At 27.1% G+C, this 22,991-nt stretch overlaps 1 protein-coding gene across 1 annotated transcript in view; it reads right to left on the bottom strand.

Annotated features, from left to right (window-relative positions):
• LOC101235764 (integrator complex subunit 8) overlaps positions 1–22,991 on the bottom strand; it is a 102,168-nt gene that overhangs the window by 7,156 nt on the left and 72,021 nt on the right. Inside the window, exons 18-27 of the mRNA XM_065820025.1 lie at positions 21,996–22,054; positions 21,791–21,912; positions 12,681–12,768; positions 12,511–12,595; positions 11,293–11,326; positions 11,052–11,111; positions 10,244–10,305; positions 7,368–7,486; positions 7,143–7,246; positions 6,052–6,102 (exon numbers count right to left, since the gene is read on the bottom strand). Of these exons, the coding sequence (XP_065676097.1) occupies positions 6,052–6,102; positions 7,143–7,246; positions 7,368–7,486; positions 10,244–10,305; positions 11,052–11,111; positions 11,293–11,326; positions 12,511–12,595; positions 12,681–12,768; positions 21,791–21,912; positions 21,996–22,054 (784 nt within the window). The remainder of the gene's footprint in view (positions 1–6,051; positions 6,103–7,142; positions 7,247–7,367; positions 7,487–10,243; positions 10,306–11,051; positions 11,112–11,292; positions 11,327–12,510; positions 12,596–12,680; positions 12,769–21,790; positions 21,913–21,995; positions 22,055–22,991) is intronic.

Here is a 22,991-nt window from a genome sequence, read left to right as displayed (position 1 = left end):
CTCAGTTTAATGATTCTGAGGCCAGCTGGTAGTCAGGTTTCCTAAATTCTATGGTAGCTTTCAGAGAGGTTGATTCCATCAACAGCTGTAAAGTATTAGAGTACTAACAGTGCAAAGTTGCGAATGGTGTTCCAGTTGGTACTTTCGGTGTACATTGTTGAGGCCACATTTGGAGCACTTCATTATGGCTTAGGCTTTATTAATAGTAATGAAGCAGTTGAACTATTAAATAGTGTACTGAGTTCTATCTGTGCTTTGAGTCAAGTTTTATAACAAAACAAAAACTGACTAAAATACAAAAAACTTTTCAACAGAAAAAGAGTTATCATCATCAATTTCTCTAAATCTATCATTCACTAGGAGTGGTCTTCAAAGTGACTTTTCTTCTTTTAAGTCTTATTTTTTATGTGATCTTAGTGTTGATGGTTATCCTCCTTTAATTTGTAAAGATTTCAATAGTTACATGCTTGGCATGGGCATTTACATAAGAATTTACCCATTTGGTGAGAAACTAAGTTTGAATCCACAGAATATGCTTTTATGCGCTTTTGTTTAACACCACTTCACTCAACCACCTTTCTGTTTGTTCTATATCACTCACCTTCATCTTAAGACTGCACTCTTTTTGATGTTACTTCTGATCAAAAGGACCAAGCCCATTTTCTTTATCCTTCCAATTTATCCAGCCAATACACTGAATGACTTGGCTCTATTGTCAGTGAATCTGCAAGCATTACGGCCCACAACTTTTGCCTTTCTTATTCTCTAACACAAAATGTCAACTTTCCAACTCGCTTTCCAGACAATCCAAATCATTTACCTTCTCTGCTCGACTTATGTCTCGTTTCTGATTCTAGTCAATGCTCAGTTTCTCCGCATTTACCCTTAGGTGCTTCTGATCTAGATTTGATCTCTCTAAAACTATTATCTCATTCTTCTTCATCATCAGAATCTCCTTATCATAGTAAAACTACCATAAAGCAGACGGGATTTTTTCTGTGATTTTTTTTTGATAGTCTTGGGTAGAAAGCTTCGTATGTAACTTCTTCCATTGAGGAATGGAATCTTTTATTCCCACTCATTAATTCCAAGTTAAGCCTCATTCTACTTCATAGTTTTCCTCACATTGTGCTGCTGCTATTTCCAATCATTACCATTACTTCCATATCTATCAGCAAAAAAATTCTCTAAAAAACAGACATCTTTTCTAATTTTGTCTAATGCCAAAGCCCACTATTCTCAGTCACAAAATCCTGCATTTTATCTCAAAAATTAGGTTTATAGACTTCTGAAGAATCTTTAACAGTGTCTATAATAAAGGTAAATCTGTTATTCCACCTCTCTCGCATGGTTAAGATTTTGTTACCTCACATAAAACTAAACTGAATTATTAACTAAGAACTTTTAGTCTAACTCATCTCTTGATTCCACTAATCACATCCTACCTGATACAGCTGACAAACAGGTTAACCAATTGTCTAACCTTTCTATCAATCCAGCATTTCAGTATCTGAAGTGATTTCCTGCTTAGACTCTTCTACAGCTTGTGGACCAGACAACATACCTGTTATAGTCTTGCAGAAGGGTTCTCTGGATATACTTTCAAAACTATTTAACAAGTGCTTATCAGTGTCTTGTTTTCCAGCCTACTGGAAAGTGGTATCTGTTATCAATATTTTAAAAAATTCTGGAGAGGGATCTGATTCATCTAACTACCATCCCATTAGTCTTCTTACTATCATAAGCAAGGTTTTTGAGTCTTTAATTAACAATCACTCAATCTCTCATCTTGAATCTAATAACTTAATTTCTGAACATCAATATGGATTTTGATCTTCTCGTTCTACTGCTGATTTGTTAACAGTAATAATTGATAGGTTTTATCGTGCATTAGATAGATGTGGAGAGGTTAGAACTATTGTTCTCAACATTTTTAAAGCCTTTGATAAAGTTTGGCATGCTGGTCTTCTCCATAACCTCTCTTCTCACAGTGTATCAGGTAACATTTTTAAGGTTAGTGAATCTTTTCTTACTAATCATAGTACAAAAATTGTCCTTGATGGACAACACTCTTTTTTACCTGTAACTTTAGGGGTTTCTCTAGGTTCTATCCTTAGCCCTATAATTTTTTTTTTAATTTACATTAACAATCTCCCAGAAATTCTCACTATTCATTTAACGTGGCATTGCTCACTGATGATACTACCATTTATTCTTGTCTTATTAAAAAGCCAATATTCTCTGATTGCTTGGAGGGGGCATTTGAGCTTTAAAAAGAACTGACTTCTGCTACAGGATGGGGTTCTCAGTGGCTGATAAACATTAACTCAGATAAAACTTAATTTATTTCAGTAAACCATGATTGCAATTGTCTAGATCTTCCTATATTTATGAACGGTAATGTATTCAATGAGTCATCTACCTTTTGTTTCTCTATAAATCTCAAACCTATCCTTATATGGAATATTGCTTTCATATATGGAGCGGATCTTCGAATAATGCCCTTTCTCTTTTAGGCAAGGTGAAAAAACGCGTTGCAAACATAGTTGCTTCTCTTTTTCTTTTCTATAAATACTAAAATGGGCGCTGCTCTAAAGAGCTAGCATCTCTTGTACCATCTACTAAAATGCATTATTGTGTTACTCGTCATTCAGTTAAAACTCATTCTTTTACTGTGACTATTCTTAAATGCTCCAAAAAAAATTTTATATCTAGTTTTTTCCCTCAAACATCGGTTCTTTGGAATTCGCTCCCTTCATCTTGTTTTCCTGATTCATATAATTTACAATCTTTTAAATTGTTATCTTGCTTTATAAACTTTATCTTTTTCAGTCAGTAACTTACAACTCTAATAGTGGTTGCTTGCAGCCTTGTTGGAAGTGAAGATGTTTAGAAAATAATAATTATAAAACTACTTTCTTATAAACTGCAAAGTATGGAATAAAACACTTTTTTCATCTGCAAATGTTTGAAATAAAATACTATTTTTAATATAATAATAAAAAATTCTATAAGAATAGTTTTAAAAAAACAAAGAATAGTTTAAATTTAAATTTAAAGAAAAATCTGTTTTTTTATTTAGGAAGTTTATTGTATTAACAGATAATTCCAGGAAAAAAAACAATTTAAGAGCTTCACATTTTTTTGATAAAAAGTAGAAATTATTAAGAGTTATTATTAAATGTGTTAAATTACTCAATTATTAAGGATTAAAAAGATTATTATGAGGAATTTTTTTTTGTTTTTTTGTTAATTCACTACGAACGAGGAGGCTACTTATTTGTGGTATAATTCTCTCTCAACTCTATAACTCAGAAACATGAACCTTGACAAACAAGGCCACTGCGCGGAGAAATGAGTTATGCGCAGTACTAGCATGGTGGGGATCAAACTCAGAACCTCTCGCTTATGAAGCGAACGCTCTACCATAACACCACTACCGCATAGAATTAATTATATTATTATGAGTTAATAAGGTTAGAGTTACAATTGTGATGACTTGACTTGATTGCTCCATACATGACAATCTAAAGTTTGACCCCAAAAAAGTATTAAACGTATTAAAAAGATTTTTTTATCTTTTAAACTTTTTTATACTTATATTATTTTATACATTTAGATCTTTTTTTAATAAAGTTAATGACAAACTTCAGCCATCTGATTTGTTTAATTTTATTATTATTTTGAACTTTATCATATCTTTTAAATAAAACTTAAACTGACATGAGTCAATTTTAAGACTAAAACCACTCTATGGTTGATACAATAGTAGTACATTTTGTTGACAAAAATTGTTGCACCATCAAAACAAACTAAGATCATACTAAAAAGATAAGGAAAAAAACCATTATAGTGATGCCCCTTTGATACAACAGTATTTTGTTTTACTTTAAGTCAACAAAGTAAAACAAAATACTGTTTTTAGTAAATCAAAATATTGTTTTATATCAAGTTTTTACTTTAATAGTTTGTATTTGGTGCATTGATATACATCAACATAATTATAGCTTTTACAAAACTATTAAGGAAAAAAAAAAGTCAATTATTTATTTTATGAGTGAAATGGCTACTTTAATGGCATCTAGAAAAAAATCATAAAATGACTTTAACAACATCTAAAACAAAACTCATTAGAAAAAAAAATTGTTTATGATTGCACAAAGGATTAAAAATAATGCAAAGAGTAAGTTTATGAAGAAAAGTTGAAACACAATTAAGACTACTCCCCATTTGAAGAACATTAATTAGATTAGATAACTCAATCACTCAATAAATAATTTAGAATTTTATTTTATTTTTATTTTTACCTAAGTAAATTAATAGCAGTAAATAAGCGAAAAATAAATATTAGTAAATGAATAGTTGGATAACAATAACAGTTATTTTCAATTTTAGCTAAAGTCATGATTAAATACTATTTCGAACATCTTTTAAACTTCAAAACTTTTGTTGCAAATGTTGTATAAATAAAATAAAATTTGTTAGATAAAATATGCTTAAATATATTAAATATAATAAAATATGATAAAATATGTTAAAACATGATAAAATATGTTAAAATGTTTAAAAATGATTAAATATGTTAAATTTGATAAAATATGTAAAACTAATTAAATATGTTAAAATTTAATAAACTTGATAAAATATGATAAAGTATGATAAAATATGTTAAACATGATAAAATATGATTCTGTATTATAAGAGTATTGGCATTAAACTTAAAAATAAAAAAGTTATTGGGAAAGTAATGTGAGTAAATTTGAGACAGGTATAAATTGCTTTCCTTAAACTGACAGGAAATCAAATAGCATTTTAAATTTATGCCAGCATGAAATAAAATTGTCAACTGTACACTCTGCATTAAAAAAAAGGCATGTTTACAAGTACCTCCAATGTTTAGATGAAACACCAAAAACAAACAAAAACAACAACATTATTACAAAACTACTGAGAATTAAAATTGTAAAAAAAGGATTTTTTTTACACATATGTGGACATTTTTAAAATCCACTTCTAAAAAAATCTTTGAAAGACATCATCAAAAACTTAACGAGACAGATGTCATCAAATAATTTTATAGTTTTTATACTGAGAGTATTTATTTTTTAAATTTAAAAGAAAGATTTTTTTTATTTTATTTTATTTTATTTACAAACAAAATGAATATTAATAACAGTACAATTTTGAATTGAAGTATAAAATATTTATGAAATTGAAAAATATTTAAAAAGCTATACTCTGTATAAATATTCATAAAAATAAAGAATTGGGTTAAAATAACTACATAAAATTTTTTGAGGTAGATTAGGTAATAATATACACACAACAAACTGTAACATCACAACTAATAAGATTAATAATTTCAACAAATATCTCAGTGGGCACAGTACGTTTATAAACGTTCTTTGGACGTTTTTATTAGGTTCAAACCTTATAAAAACGTCTAAAAAACGTTTTAAAAACGTTTTAAAAACGTACCGTGCCCACTAGGATTCTAGATTTTCAGGAATGTATACTATCAGATCATTATAAACTTATAGTATATACTATATATTTACATTCCAACTTATAAGTATAAACTGGAATGTTAACATAATAGAGACACCTGACATAATAGAGATACCTGACAAACCTTGATAATTCATACTAACGTTATTACAAATTTTTTGGATTATTATTTTTCTTTTCAACAAATAAATATTTTTACACTTAATAAACCATCAAGTAATGATCACATGGTCAATCAATAATAGGATTAAACTCGTCAAGTAATCTGTTAAATTCTGCTTAAAGTTAGTAAAGTCAATTTTAAAAAAATTTGAAAAATTGATTTTATTTTTTGTAGGTCTCTATAGCATTACTTTTAAACACTTTGGAAATCTCGGGAAAACTTTCAAGTTTTGACAAAAAACAAAATTTTAAATGACAACTTAAAACATGACAACCGTTATTTGTTTTCTATTGTTGTTTTTTTTTAATTTATATAAAAATAAATTTATTTTTTACAATATTTTTTTATATTTTAAATAAAAAAGATAATTCTTGGTCAACCTGAGTATAAGACTTTTGTTCTTGACAACATTTGATCATGCCTGTGTATAACTGTTGCAAAAAATAAACAACCATATATATAAATATATATGTATATATATACATATATATGTATATATATACATATATATATATATATATATATATATATATATCTATATCTATATCTATGTATGTATGTATGTATGTATGTATGTATGTATACATATATATATATATATATATATATATATATATATATATATATATATATATATATATATATATATATATATATATATATATATATATATATATATATATATATATATATATATATATATATATATATATATATATCTATGTATGTATGTATGTATGTATGTATGTATATATATATATATATATAAATTCAGAAAAGTGCATACAAATTATTTATTAACTTTTTTTAACCATTAATAAGCTATAAAATTTATATTAGATGACAATAGTCGATATAATAAGTAATTTGAATTGATTTAGTGATGATAAAAATAACAATGACAAATATGTCATATAAAAAACTGTATTCCATATAAAAATAAAAATAAACAATAATAAGAAAGTTTCGCAAAAAAAGTTGCAAAAAATTATATTAACCATCCTAAAAAACTTTATTTTTTAAATAAGAAACTTACAAGAGCTTAACAACAAACTTACAAGAGCTTAACAACAAACTTACAAGAGCTTAACAACAGACTTACAAGAGCTTAACAAAAAACTTACAAGAGTAAAAAGTTCAACTATACCAGATTGTTGAAATCTAGATGGAGAATGTTGAAATCTGGATGGAGAGTATTCAAATCAAGATGAAAAGTGTTTAAATCAGGATAAAAAATGTTGAAATCAAGATATAGTGTGTTGAACTAAATTGAGAATCACCAGAAATCAAAGAATATTGTTAATGAGCAAAGAAACAGTTGATAAAAGACAATAGTCATAGTCATAGGTTGTACAAGAAAAGTTTTAGGTTGTACAAGCCAGGAAAAGTCATAGGTTGTATAAGCCAGGAAAAGTCATAGGTTGTAATCTCAGAGATATGGAACTATTAACAGAGCAAAAATTATATTTACCTTGTCATCCCAAACACTTGAATGAACTGAACGACTAAAAAATGATGTTGCAATAGAACCAAGCTCAAGATAACATTTCATAGCATTTTTATAATTTCCTTCATCTAAATTTAAATAACCCAAACAACATTAAATAAAGCAAAAATTACATAGATCAATGCAAAACTCATAATTAGATACACACCCATTAAATAGAATAGAAATTGCAAGAATTAAAAAAAATACCTAGATATACATCAGCCATTACTCTCAGCCATGTAATATTTCGTGGATTTCGTTTTAAGCAACAATCACAAAGTGACTTTAAAATAGGTAATACTTTTGAAGGAGTAATTGGAATCTTGCTAAACATATAAATGCTCCATTACTTTATATAAAGAAACATAAAACACAAAACAAGAATCTTATCAAGGTTCATGTTGTGGAATTTAAAGGTTGAAAGATCAGTATAATATCAGTTAAGAAAATATATAAATAGATGAAGATAAAACAAAAATGAATGATATTAATTTTGTTTTAATAATGTTACTTTCATGTTCTCAATTTTTTTATAATACTCAGACATCATTTTTTTATTAACAACAAATTTTTAAAAACAATTTGTTTTATTAACAAATAAATTGAGCAAATTTAAAAGTATCTAATTTTGAAAAATCAAGAGTTTTCTTAATCCAAATTTTTTCAGTTCTGTTTTAGTATTTTTAATTTCAACATTTTTGACAAACATCTAATTTTACAATAATAATTAATTATAAATACATTAAAACTCTAGCTATTTTTTTATTCTTTTTTTTTTACTCAGATTTGAGCATGAAATAAAAGTATTTATAATGAGGACGAGTTGCTTGGGATAGTTTCTGTTGATATATATATATATATATATATATATATATATATATATATATATATATATATATATATATATGTATATATATATATATATGTATATATATATATATGTATATATATATATATATATATATATATATATATATATTTACTTCAGCAAAAATAAAATTTAGCATACTTTAAATTTTAGTTTAATTTAACTTTAAAGACTCCTTACCCCTTCTTACCCCCATTCTCTTACCCCAAATAGCTATTTGAGGATGCCAACATTAATGATATCACACAAAAATAACCATTATCATTCAAATCATTAATCATTCAAATGTTTCATATCATATCAGTGCAAAAATATCAAATAATTCACAGAACTTAAAACCAAATAAACGAATAAAGAAAATGCAACTAATCAAGCAATAATTTTTTATCAATATAATAACTAATACTCTTCGGAATTTTATCTGCAACAATCTACTAGCATCTAAGTATTTGGCTCTGTGTATTTGTTCACTTCTTTACCTTGTATTTCTTTACTTGTTGATGGAGTTAGTGTAATCCTGCATAAGCCTCACAACTTTGATCAGTTTGGTTATTAACCACCCCCAGACATTTTTACAAGCTCAAAATCTTTCATCATATGCTACTTATATGGATCTCTTTGTTGAAGAAGTTTAACATTTAGCCCAAGCATGTCAAAGAATGACTATGTTCTACTAGACACAATGTACTCAATTTCCTTTTCCAAAAGAGTTCTTGAATTCGTTTCTGATTGACTGCTTTGGCAGAGTACCTGTTTATAACTGTATTGATCCATTTTTTAGTTCATTAGTATTTAAGATTTTTTTGATTTTTGTAAATTTCATGCCAATCATTTTCTTGATTAGATACCATGTATGTATAAATGTTGTAACAGCAACATTGGATATAACCTAATTAACACTTTCGTGCTTCTTTGTTAACTCTGCTTTTCATTTCAGTTATTGTGAGCTACTCCGACCTCAGCAAAGATCAGGACATATTAATGGACAAAAAATGGACATAGATATTTTTAGAAAACCATTTTTTCACAAAAAAATATATAAATATTAAAGTATAGAGAGGAGGTCATAAAATGCTGATTTAAACATATGTAGATATTATTTATAAAACTCACATCAGTTTGCCACAACGCCTTACCCCCTGATTTCTCCTTGATTTATTTAAAATTCAAACAATTTTCATGATTATTCCCTGATTATTTTTGCAGACATCTAAATTCTCTGATGTTTCCCTGTTTTCCCTGATATGTCAGACACCTTGCTAACTTTTAAAACAAAAGATTATAGGCTGGAGCAGCTGTCAGTCTTGAACTAAACGTCTAGGTTTTTGTGTACAACAGAGATCAAAGTATGCTTTTTCAATTCAGTTTGTTAGCAAGCTGTTAGCTGAATTGCATTATAAACATCCAGATTTTAACAGAGTACAGCAGCTTAGCCAGCCATTTTAGGGAGTTATAAGTTAAAAACAGCTTTCTGACAGGATATAAAACCTTCTCTTGTGAAAACATAATGCCCTTTTGCTCAAAAGGTTTTGCAAAGACTCTAAAACAATTAGTCATTCAAACTTTGCAGTCTGGCTTTTATTAATTTGTGGCTAGTAATCACGAAAGAGCTTAAGCAAGACAATTTCAAGATTGACCTAAATAATATATATTTGCAAGAACAACTTTATGCCAGATACATCAGGTTCAAACCAAGACCGGTACTGAGTCTCACCTAACTTTCTATTCCCAACAATCAAACAATTGTAACAATAGAATTGCAAATTGCCTCACCAGTTATTGTATGAAAGTTTTCAAGTAGAATGGTCCATTAATCTTTTCTGACTGTTTGCAAATAAAATATAAATAGGTATGTTTGCAAATGACCAATCTGAAATATAAATGAAACAGCAATGGTTATAACTTAAAGATTTCAGTCAGTGTTGCAAAACATTGCATAAAAAAAGCTTATCAGAGCATGAAAACAAGATTAGCATTTAGGGTGTATAGATAATGATTACAAAATTATATAAACAATGATTACAAAATTAATGACTATAAAATTAGTTCTACTAGAAGTAGACTGTTACTTAATAGTATATTATTTGTATGTAATTATTTTTCATTGTTTAAAATATTCTTTTTTTTTTTTTTTTTCTATGTATAATATTGTTTACCAATGATAAAAAAAAAACATTACAATAATTAAAAAAAAAGTAATAAAAAATTATCTGACCCAACAAGACCAGTTGGCCAAAGATAAGTGTAAGAATCTTTTAACAGTAATTCTCCATCAGCCTAAAAAGATAAATGTTAAAATAACCAAAGTTTAAAAAAAACTAAAAAAACACATTTATCGAAAAGGAAACTCATGTTTAAGACATGACTATAGAAAGTTATTTTCTAATTTCTTCTCGTTTTTAACTCCTTTTTTTCCGAAAATATACTACTCATAATTTTTGGTCAGGAGGATGCAAAGGGTGACAATGGGGTGCTAATTGTCTATAAAACCTCTAACTACAAAACTGAGCAACACAAATGCTTAAAAATTCATTTTAGATTTGGCATTGGAATTAGAGAGGCATTTGAGAGTTTTTAAAATTTTTAAACTTTTTATTATTTCATGAAATGAAAATCAATATAAAGCTGTATTTGTTCACTGTAACCAATGTAAAGCTGTATGATAATTCTCAATAAGCTGTCTCTACACACCTATTAGCCAAACATTGAGGAAATTTTTTTAGCTTCAATAATTTACTTTGTGTACAAATTTATGTCAAAAAAAATAAAAAGATTTTATTTTATTGGATAACACCAAATTAAAAACACCCTGTGACTTAGTTTTAATTAAAAAAAAACAAAAAAACATTTATGGTTTTCAAAACAATCAGCATTACAAAGACAAACATCAACGTGCTAAAGCAACACTTTCAAGTTTTCTTTACCTTAAACATTTTAATCACCAAAAAAAATTTATAAACTTATTTTTAAACCAAAAAAGTAAATCTAAAAATGTATATATTAAAAAATAAAAAAATAAATACTTTAGATGAGCAGAGAATTGAAGATACACATGAAAGTAACAGCGATAATATAGTATCATCCTATCAAACAAAAGAAATTAAAATTTAAAAAATTTAAGATCAAAAAACTTAAAATTTTAAGTATAATACAAATAAAAATTTAAAAACTGTTTTATACAATATATGAGCAAAAAAAATAACTGAAACAGCAAACAACTTTCCATTTAGTTACCAATCAAACATAACTAAATAAATAACTAACTTTAACTTGATGGATGAAAGATAACAAATCATCTCTAAAAAATCACAATCATACACTAGAAAAATTATTTGAACATCATACATTTACTTTACATAAAATTTATTTTATAATTATAAAATACTACTTATTATATTGTATTACAATGTATTGTGGGTAATTATACAATGGTAATTATAAAAATACATACAATGTATTGGGTAATTGCACATCAAACAACTTAAAGTATCTTAAAGTAAAATTTATTACTTTTAAAGGTTTGGAACAAAGTATAAAAAAAACTCTAAATATTATTATTTTTAGTTCTATCTGCAATATGAACTATTGATCAAAATAATGATACAATGATGTTAGAAACAGGTAAAAGAATCAGATATCAGAATGAACTAAATTTCCTATAAGAATTATCATAAGAAGAATAAAAAATAATGCAATATATACTGTAAAATATAGCAATAATGATAAAAGTCATTAAAGTTTGAAAACAAAAGATTTTTTGTAATTTTAAAATTTTAGGTAAAGTTTCAGTGTCAGCCAAACTCAAAACTGAAAAGGTACTATAAGTGACTCTAACCAAAGAAGGTATGCTAGCTCTCAAAAAAGAATGTATCCATGAGATTATTAAAAATTTTCCTAATTAAAAACATAATAAAAATAGTTTTTTTATTATAGCCTATTATTGATTTGTCACAAATTCGTTTAATTTTTTATAAATTTAATTTTTATATACAAACCAATTAAAAAATAGAAGCTTAAATTTCTCATTCAGTTAGATATTGTTTGTTTTGTTTTTTTATAAACTTCAAAGGTATGATTGTTGCTACTTTACAAATACATAATGATCTAACAAAATATCTAATTGCAAGTTGCTACAGTACAAAAAATTAAAACAAGATTAACAAATGCGTTTATGTTAGTCTTAAATTGTTCACGCAACCATTGTTGTCTTTTTAAAAGTGTTGAAAATAAAAAATTATACTTATTAATCTTTTTATTTATAATAATATTTAAAGTTTTATTTATCAATATTTGAAAACCTTTATGGAATAAATCATTGGATAAATTTTAACTAATTGGTAGTAAGGTAAGTTTAAGGTAGAAAAAAAAATAAATAAAGTAATAAAAATACAAATTATATTTAAAATACAACTACAAAGTACATAAATGACTTTTAAAGTGATACGTATTAGTCACAATTATAACTTAACACTTCAGTTATACTTATTAATGTAACATTGTTGATAGTTCCATTCTCCCTTTCCATCGATTGGCTTTTTAATAATGCCATCCAAAATAATATTCAAAACTGTTAAAAAGATAATTAAAAAAATAATATTAAAAATTTTTTAAAAATTATTATTAATCAGTTATCATTTAAATTTACTAGTTACCAGCTTCCCACAAACTTTTAGCAGCATTTCTTAAAACTTCTAACCCTCTTTGAAGGCCACAAACTACAGATGAGAGATTAAAACCAAGCTAAAAATTTAATTAATGTCAAAAAGTAAAGTAAAAATATTAATATAAATATGTAATATTGCTGAAATATATATATATATATATATATATATATATATATATATATATATATATATATATATATATATATATATATATATACATTATTATTTTTGCACTAACTTACTTGTTTTGATAATTTTAGACACTAGTAGACACTAGCAGATAATTTAAAAGTTTTTTAATTAAAATGCTTTGATAAAAATTATAAAAGTAATAAAAATGCTTAAGTGGGCAAAACTACATAAAAAATGGACCATCAATGACTGTAAACGTGGACCAATGTGTCAAAGTTTTAAGTTTTTGGTTTTAACATAAGATTGTCCGAAAAATAAAATTGCAGAATGTATGACAAAATAGTGTGTATTATTGATTGTAAAACATGGTGGATGTAGTGTTAAGCTGTTTTGGTTGGAGTGCCACAGGTGACTTTGTAAAAATAGAGGGAATAACTACAAATGCAGTTTATTTGGACACTCTAAAAATCATGCCACTCTTACGGAAAGGTGGGTTAATGGAAAGCAATTTATTTTTTCAGAAGAAAATAACTTGAAGCTTAAATCCAAATTATATTTATCAAAAAAGTGTATAAGTTAATTGACTAAGTTTGAGAATGATTAAATATTGAATAGGATGATTAAGCCTCTCTAATTACAAGATCTCTCTCCTATCGGAGAAAGTAATGTCAAAAACTAATGCCTAATGATGCATAAGATATGGAAAAAATTTATTAGTTAGAGGAATAAAATTGACTTTGACAAATTGGATAAGTCATTAAGTATATGTATACGCCAAGAATATGTATGGCGATTATTGTTGCTAAGGGTAATTAAAAATCAATTCATTTATAAGCTAACCTAATGAGACTTTATATTAATTTTTGTGTAAACCTAATAAATAGGAAGATAATATATAATTCAGGTAGACTTTGTTTTCAGTTGTTCTCCAAATTGTAAGTAAAATTTGATACCTTGTATCAAAAAATACAACCATTTGAATAATTATGGACGATAGTGTGTGTGTGTGTGTGTGTGTGTGTGCATGTATATATATATATATATATATATATATATATATATATATATATATATATATATATATATATATATATATATATATATATATATATATATATGTAAGCATATATGTGAATAAACAAAATATCTTTATATTATCAAGGAAAATATTTTATACTTAAAAGAGTGCTCAATAGATAAGCTAGAGCTATATAGTATTTATGTTACTGTTACCCACAGTACCAGGAATTAGCTAAATGCTAATGTTTATAATATAATATTGCTACTCTGAGTTTCATGTGTTACCACAATTTTCAGGCAAGTAGTCAAAATTTAATTTTGCTACGGTTTGCTATGTCTATTAAACAAATCGTAGAAAAATTCAATTTTTACTACTTGCCTGAAGATGATGGTAACACATGAAACTCAGAGTAGCAATATTATATTATATTATAAACATTAACATTTAGCTAATTCTTGGTACTGGGGGTAACAGTAACATATATACGATATATATATACATATATATATACATATATATACACACATATATATATATATACATATATACACACACTCATATATATATATATATATATATATATATATATATATATATATATATATATATATATATATATGTATCAAATATATATATATATATGTGCCAAACACTTTTCAATGGGCAGTTAGGTTGGCACTATATATATAATTTATATATATATATTATATATATATATATATATATATATATATATATATATATATATATATATATATATATATATATATATATACATTATATATATATATAAAACTCAGAGTATATATACATGAAACTCAGAGTAGCAATATTATACTATATTATAAATTTTAGCATTTAGCTTACTCCTGGTACTTTAGGTAACATTAATATATATATATATATATATATATATATATATATATATATATATATATATATATATATATATATACACACACACATATATGAGCCCCTGAGATGCATAGTGGTATAAGTCACTCATATCTAGTTTTGAGAAGTCTGACTAATATCACTATGACTGTGAACAAAAACAGCTGTTTAGTGAGGAGCATAACAAAAAACAGTTCCAGCATCATCAATATCATATGACTTATACCACTCTGCCATGTAATAGAATAAACAAAATGCTAACCATTGGTGGCAATAACTCAAAATATTGAAAAAAGTGACTTATACCACTATGCATCTCATGGGCTCATAAATATATTAGAATATGTCACTTGAAACAAAAATGAGCAAAGAAACTTCTAGCATTAATATTATAGTGCCAATATATATAATAAATGAAAATTCAAAAAAAAATTTGAAAAAATGTTTTTTTACCTAATGGAGAACTGGTTTTTTTGTCATTGTAAAATTGTAAAAATTCTGTATATCAGAATGTAAAATATCAGAATTTTAAAAATTTTTATCTTAGTGAATTTCAGTCCAATTTTATTATTTTTTCCCAGTTTTTTATATGTGTTATTTGTGCATAACATGAAAAAAACTGGGAAAATGATTGGTGTCAAAAATAAAGATTAAACTAGGGCCAACGACGGCTCGGATCCTGGGGGTTGTCTCTAAGCTTTTTTTTTTTTTTTAGAAATTTCAAGTAATATTAAGTAATAATAAAAATAGTAATAAAAAAAAATTTTTTACCTACCAGGGAACTTGTTTATTTTTAAGGTGTCAGATCCTAAAATTGACATCTTAAAAACAAATAAATTTTAGTCCAATTTTTGTGTCTAAACAGATATGAAAAAGAAAAAAATAAATGACATTAAGATTAACTCTTTGTTTGGCAAAGTTACACATTCATGTTAAAATATATATTTACAGTATAAATAATCTAATTCAAGTGTCTTTTAAAAAAATGTTTCTTAAATCTTATTTAGAATGCAGCTTAGGCATTAATAGTCTATAAACCATCCTGGCCCTGACAAAAAATTATCTCTTCCCTCAAATCCACAAACAGATGCAGATGCATCTGTCACCTCTTTTAGCGCTCTTTCACAAGACTGTGTGTATGGGGGAAAATAAGGTGCTTCAAAAGGTGTCTCTAAGAAATTGTCAAGATCTTTTGTAGGTATTTGACAAGCAAACACAGGTTTTGATTTATCTTCTTTGTCCCAGTGACTCAGTTCGTGTATGGATATATCTCCTAGATTGAATTGGACCTTCTTCCTAAGATTAAATTGAGTGTCTCCGTACTCTGAACCTTTCGGTATCTCTTTGATAGTTTTAATGGCAAACCTCCAAGATTCCTTATAAGGGAAAGAACTAAAGATTCAGAATGAACAAAATAAGCTCCATTTTTTATGTATGGAGTAATAATTTCTTTTATCTCATCTTCCTGTTTACTCAGCAGTCTTAACAGTGTTACTATGTGCAATACTGTGTTCCAACTGCGCAATAGGTTCAAATGTATCAAGTCTTTCCATACTGTTCACTTTGGAAAGAGTTTTTCCAATTGGTCCAGTGAAACCAACATTTGAAATGATGAGTCCATCCAAAGAAACAATAATGTGCCTCAAAGAAAGTTCATTGCAATGTAGCACACAAATAGAATAGAAACACTTTCTACTTAACAAGATTTGTCAACAAACCTCATCTTTCCCTGAACCAGTTACAGCGTTTGTTGAATCTCCTCCTATTACTTCTAAAGATTTATGTATTTAAAAAAAAAAAAAAAAGAATTTAAAAAAAAAATAAAAAAAAAACTACTGCTGATGTTACAGCTGGTGAAATATCAAATATCAAAGATGCTTCAGCAGTATTACTAATAGACATAAAATTTAGTTTCCAGTTGAAGCAAGTTCATCTTCCATTTCTATTATATTTGAATTATCATCACTTATGAAAGACTCAACAAGATTTTTATTTTTTGAAGTTTCTAACTCTTCTTTTTTTCTAATTTTTTTTTATTAGACTTGACTTTCTTTTCAGCTTCCTCTTTTTTAAAGAAACATGTCTAGCTGTTTCCTTAGTATCTTTATAAGTCATTTGATATTTTGATAGTGACCCAGTTTTTTCTTTTTCAGCTTTTAACCAAATACGTTCACTTTTTGGAATCTTTTTTTGCCTTGAAGAGGTACACTGAATATGTGCAAAATCTAGATAACTATTTAACTTTGAGCACTTTTCATTACATAAAGTGATTTCAATTGCTTGACAATTGATCCAATTTGATTTCCCAGGTAGAAACAATTTTTTGGGCTGCTTTTCCTCTAGAAATATCCATTTTCTGTGCCAAAGATATCTTGTTTAGTACCACAGAAAACTTAAAAAGACCATTTGATCTTGTCTACTGTTGAAAAACCAAGCCTGCTAATTGTACAATAAGTTCTCTTATTGTACAATTAGTAGAAATCAGCCTCCTTAAAAATAAAACAAATAATAAAAGGTTTATAAAAAATATTTCTGCAATCTTTAAATGTGACTTTTCATTACATACTTGTCATTAACTTTTTCAATGAGCAAACATTTTTGTATTAAAAGACCCTTCCTCAGGATATCTCTAATAGTAGGCACTTCTGAAGGATTAAGATCTTTACTTCCACCCAAATACAGTGACAACTTTGATTCTTTTTTATCCAAATTGAATCTAGTAATTTTAGGAGCACTCGTTCTTCCTATTAATATTAAATAAATACTAGCAATTAACAAAACTGGAAATCGACCAAACCGGAAGTAAAGTACTTTTGTACTGTGTATTCATGTATGAGATACATAAATGCATGTACGGAAGTAATTTATTTCCAGTTTTATTGATTGCTTGTATGAATGAATGAAAACATATGTTTAAATACAAAAATATTTCAGAATGTGATGTATTGTATTCTTTCCAGAGTACATACAGAAGAGTACATTAGTACAGAAGTGTGCATTATGCACATTGTACGCAAAGCACACTTTTGTACTAATATGTAATAAACGTAGACAATAATGTACACTTCTGTACAATGCAATAAACAGAGAAATAACTATTTAAAAATAATCTACAACTTTTCAGAACCTTGCATTTCTAAATATACAGAGCTGACGACGTGGTTTTCAAAGTTGGGGGAATTGGGGGGAGCACAATCATTAACTACTAAAAAAAGGTCCTCTATATCTAAAAACTTCAAAACCTTTGTTTAAAAAAAATAAATCTTTTAAAAAAAATGAGAGGGGGCACGCGACCCCCTGATCCTCTAGCATTATTAGCCCTGATATAATCTCAATTTTACAACACCAATCATGTTACTATTTTTTATTATTTGTTAGACACAAAGAACATCAAAGTTGAACTAAATTCACTGAGATTTGTCTTTTTAAAATTTGTGATTTTTTTCTGACATCTTCCCAAAAAAACAAGTTTTTTCAACTTTTTTTTTTTTAATTTTTATTTATTATATATATTGGCACTATAATATTGATGCTAGAAGTTTCTTTACTCATTTTTGTTTTAAGTGACATACCCCAATCTATACCAAATCACACAGTCTTGTGAAAGAGCGCTAAAAGAGGTGACAGATGCATCTGCATCTGTTTGTGGATTTGAGGGAAGAGATAATTTTTTGTCAGGGCCAGGATGGTTTATAGACTATTAATGCCTAAGCTGCACTCTAAATAAGATTTAAGAAACATTTTTTCAATTTAGAGAAATAACTATGTAACTGTTTAGAGACAAAGTTCTTCAAGTTTTATTCATCACAAAGTTCATTATTTGTACACGAAAATTAATAAATTATTCAAAAGTATTAAAAAAAGTTGATTTCCTTCTGGACATAACAAGTGCAACTCGAAAAAATGTTGACCAAGCTGTATTTCGCTATCAATATTTTGTGGCGGATCCTTTGTTGTCGATCAAAGCCTTGCATCTTCGAGGCATAGATTTGATCAGGTGATCAATGAAACTTTGTGGAATCGCTGCCCAGGCCTTCTGGATTTGTTCAAACAGTTGATCCTTATTACGAACACCTTCACAATTAATTCTGCGGTTGACGATCTCACACCGGTTCTCAATAATGTTGAGATCCGGAGATTGAGGCGGCCAATCCATCACCGATAGGTGATTGTCTTGAAACCACTGCTTGACTACTTTTACAGTGTGTTTTGGATCGTTGTCTTGCTAAAAAACCCAGTTTATTGGCATATTCCATTCAGCATAAGGTAACATAACATCTTTCAGGATATTTTTATACATGAAACGGTCCATTATTCCATTGTTTCGATGTATTGGACCTAGACCGTTAGCAGAAAAATACCCCCAGACCATTACATTGCCTCCACCATGCTTCGCGGTCTTATGGCAGTAACGTAAATTTCCGGCCGGTCGACGTACACGGCAAATGCCATCGCTCCCAATGATGTTGAACTTCGATTCATTACTGAACAAGACAGTTCGCCATTTCTGCACATTCCAGTCAATATGAGATGTAGCAAACAGGAGTCTTTTCTTCTGGTTTTTTAGTAAAATCAGTGGTTTCTTTGCAGGGCGTCGAGAAAACAATCCAGCTTCAACAGCACGTCGTCTGATTGTTCGGCCCGATACAGGCAGCTCTAATTGCTTTTGTATCTCGACTGATGATATCCAGGGATCCTTCTTGACGGATCTGATGATTATAGAATCCTCTCTAGAAGTGGTGGAACGCGGTCTTCCACCTTTGTTATCTGCTGCCAAATTCCCCGTAGAACGATATTTTGAACATAGTCTTAATACGGTCCATTTTTCACGCGATATTTATCACAAATACTTTTTTGTGACATTCCACTTACGTAATCGCCAATAATTTTCTTTCTTAGTTCCAATCCGAGATTGTCGGGAGCCATTTTTGCACTTGAAGTCATAAAAATAATAAAAATAAATAATCACGCTTTTCAAGGCTTACCGTATTACATTTACCTTGTGATAATACATTAATGCTTTGTGGAACACAATGTATTGGTTGGATGTGGACTGTATTGATGTAATGAAACATTTGTTGTATTTCACTTCTTGTATTGATGTTCTTCGATAAAACACTTTGATAAAACTCACTTCGATAAACTGTCTTGATAATACTGACTGATTGACTTCCATATACTGACTGAATTACATGTCTCTTATATAGTAAAATGAACCTGTGTGAACCTGTTCTGGAAGATTCTAGATGCTTCTTTTCGATGCTTCTGGATGCGTTTGGATGCTTCTGAATGTTTCTGAATATTTCTGGATGCTACTGGATGTTTCTGGATATTTCTGGATGCTTCCAGATGCTTCTTCTGGAAGCTTCAGCATGCTTCTGGAAACTTCTGGATACTTCCTTTCATTATTAAAAAACTTCCGTGACGTTGACACGGACCAGACTTAAGAAAATAAAACAAACCAAAAAAGTTGCACATGTTTTGTCCGCTGCAAAATGGCACTTGTCAACGAAATTCTGCCTGTGTGCTGTCACCTGTCAGCTGATTGCTCATGTCATGGCATACTATGACTCTAGACTCCTGAACTGTTTTTGTGGTAGTATAGTTTGTTTTGTTTTGACATGTAAAATAAGGAACACTTTTTAGCATTGTTCGATGTTGGTTGCAAATGTTTTGTCCAATACTGTATATATATATATATATATATATATATATATATATATATATATATATATATATATATATATATATATATATATATATATATATATATATATATATATATTTATATATATATATATATATATATATATATATATATACATATATATATATATATATATATATATATATATATATATATATATATATATATATATATATATATATATATATATATTAAAATAATTTAAATAAAAAAATACAACTTTATAACAAAACTTGAAGTTTTATGCTTTTCGGAAATCATCAGCCATATTATTCAAAAATATAAAACAAAAACTGTTATTAAAAATACAAGTCTTTATTAAAGTACTTATCTCGATTAATGTTTCGAATGATTGTAAAAATTTAATTTTTTGCAATGAAAAAACAAAAATAATTATTTTTTTATAATTTTTATATAACTTCACTTCTTTTAAATCCAACATAACATGCTTTTAAAAAACTTTGCAAAGTTCAGACTTAAGGTGGGGCCCCTAAACCTAATTACATTTTGAAAAAATTTAACAGAGTTGCTTGTGAGACCAAAAACAGATCTTTTTACTAAAGAGGGCATAGTATGCACCCTAACTCACAGCCTTGTTGAGTGTGAATTAGTATATTTAGAAAAATTCTTATTTTTCTATTTTTTTATATATCTTTTTGTTGCACAAGATATTTAAAATTATGTGTATTATTTTAAACTGTTTTATATCTAAGCTCCTTACAGCATTTATAGTTGAGTATATCTAGATGCAATCATGTTAAAGCAGACACATCTAGATGCAATCATGTTAAAGTAAACACATCTAGATGCAATCATGTTGAAGTAGACACATCTAATATATGATATGAAAACTTCTTAAAAACAGATAAATGCACACACAATTCTAACTTATTCTGTTGTATATGTATATCAATTCATTCATTTTTATACAATCTGTTGTTTCTATGTACTCTAATATTATTGTTTATTCTACTGTTCTAAAACAACCTAATATTGTTTCTAATATTATTAACTTAATGTTTATTTCCCAATTTTATATATTGTAAACTTTCTTTTAAATTCAACTTTTTAAATTAAATATTTAAAAGCAACTTGAATGTAAATAAAAACTAATTAAAAACTACAGCTTAGTACTAAATAGTTTAATTGGTTGTTATTTAGACTTTTATTCAAAAAAATGGCTTGTTTATTAGAAAATAAAGCAAACAAGATGGTCTAGACAAGTGATTGATGATAAATTTTTGAACTGAGACATTTTAGTGCACATAAAACATGGTAAAACAGTCCAATATACAAAATAATTTGAAAAAAAAACATGACACTAAATAAAAATTTAAAACTTACTTGAATGTAATCAACCGATTTCACATCTGATGTTGCTCCCAAATTTATGAGAAATTCATAGTCTTTGTGGTTGATTAAGAATAAAACAATTGCTTCAAATATATGTGATCGTGGTGAGGGGTCTAGAATATTTATATAAAGGCTTATAAAAAATATATTTAAAACAATTATCAAGTTTTTGGGTCACATTTAAAAATCAAATTACCTTGTGTACGATGTTGAATGCAAGATTTGCAACGCCTCAATGCCTCTTGTGGCTTAGCACTAATAATGTTACAACTTTGAAAATTAATCAAGATTAGTAACAAAAAAAATTTTAAATTTATTATAAAATTTATAAAATTTTGAAATTTTTATTTAAAAAAAAACAGTTTAAATAAAACTATAAAAGAGAATATCGACTGTATAGAGCACAAACGTAGTATGTCCACATTTTTATGAAATCAATGTTTTACTATATTCTTATTGGCAGTAACATAAGCTTGTAGAGGACATTTGTAATATGTCCACAAGTGATATCCATCATTAGATATAACACAAAACACAAGTGTAATATCTTGATTTTAGCAAAATCAACAGAGCACAAATGTAGTATTGGACATACAACATTTGTTCCCTGACAACTATTTACTGTTTTGCATAAATGTACTTTCACTTTTATTTTGTAGCTATTTCTTTTTTATATCATTAAAGGAATTAGAATTACTTTAATGATCTAAAAAAAACTCTTTGCTTGCAAAGTAAATAAACCAGTATACTCAATCTTTTTCGTAATAAGACAAAAGGAGTTATTACTGCAAATAATTACAACTTTGCATAAATTTACAATAATATCTCATATGAAAATACTTTACTTCATTGAATTAATCCTTAGTTGAAAGAAAATCAAAAAAATATATGTGTTTGGTCATCAAAATATGACCTAATTTTATTATTATTTGGTTTGTTTCGTTTTTGGACTATTTGGTTTGTTTCATTTTTGCCGGACATATTACAAAACAAGATGGCCACCAAAAAAAACATTAAATTTTTTCACAATGCTCAAGAAGTATTAAAGCTTCTTGATGAAGAGGATGATTTTGAAGAAGGTATGTTGAAGAATATTATTATATTAAATTGATTAATAATTATCACAATATTAAATTATATGCCCTACAACATAATCTAGCCATTCTAGTTCCCTAGACCTAGTCTAGTGAGG

The sequence above is a fragment of the Hydra vulgaris genome, chromosome 15 (genome assembly GCF_038396675.1).
Source record: "Hydra vulgaris chromosome 15, alternate assembly HydraT2T_AEP".
Taxonomy (NCBI): domain Eukaryota; kingdom Metazoa; phylum Cnidaria; class Hydrozoa; order Anthoathecata; family Hydridae; genus Hydra; species Hydra vulgaris.
The sequence above is the reverse complement of the archived record's forward strand: the minus strand, read 5'-3'. Positions and strand labels throughout refer to the sequence as shown.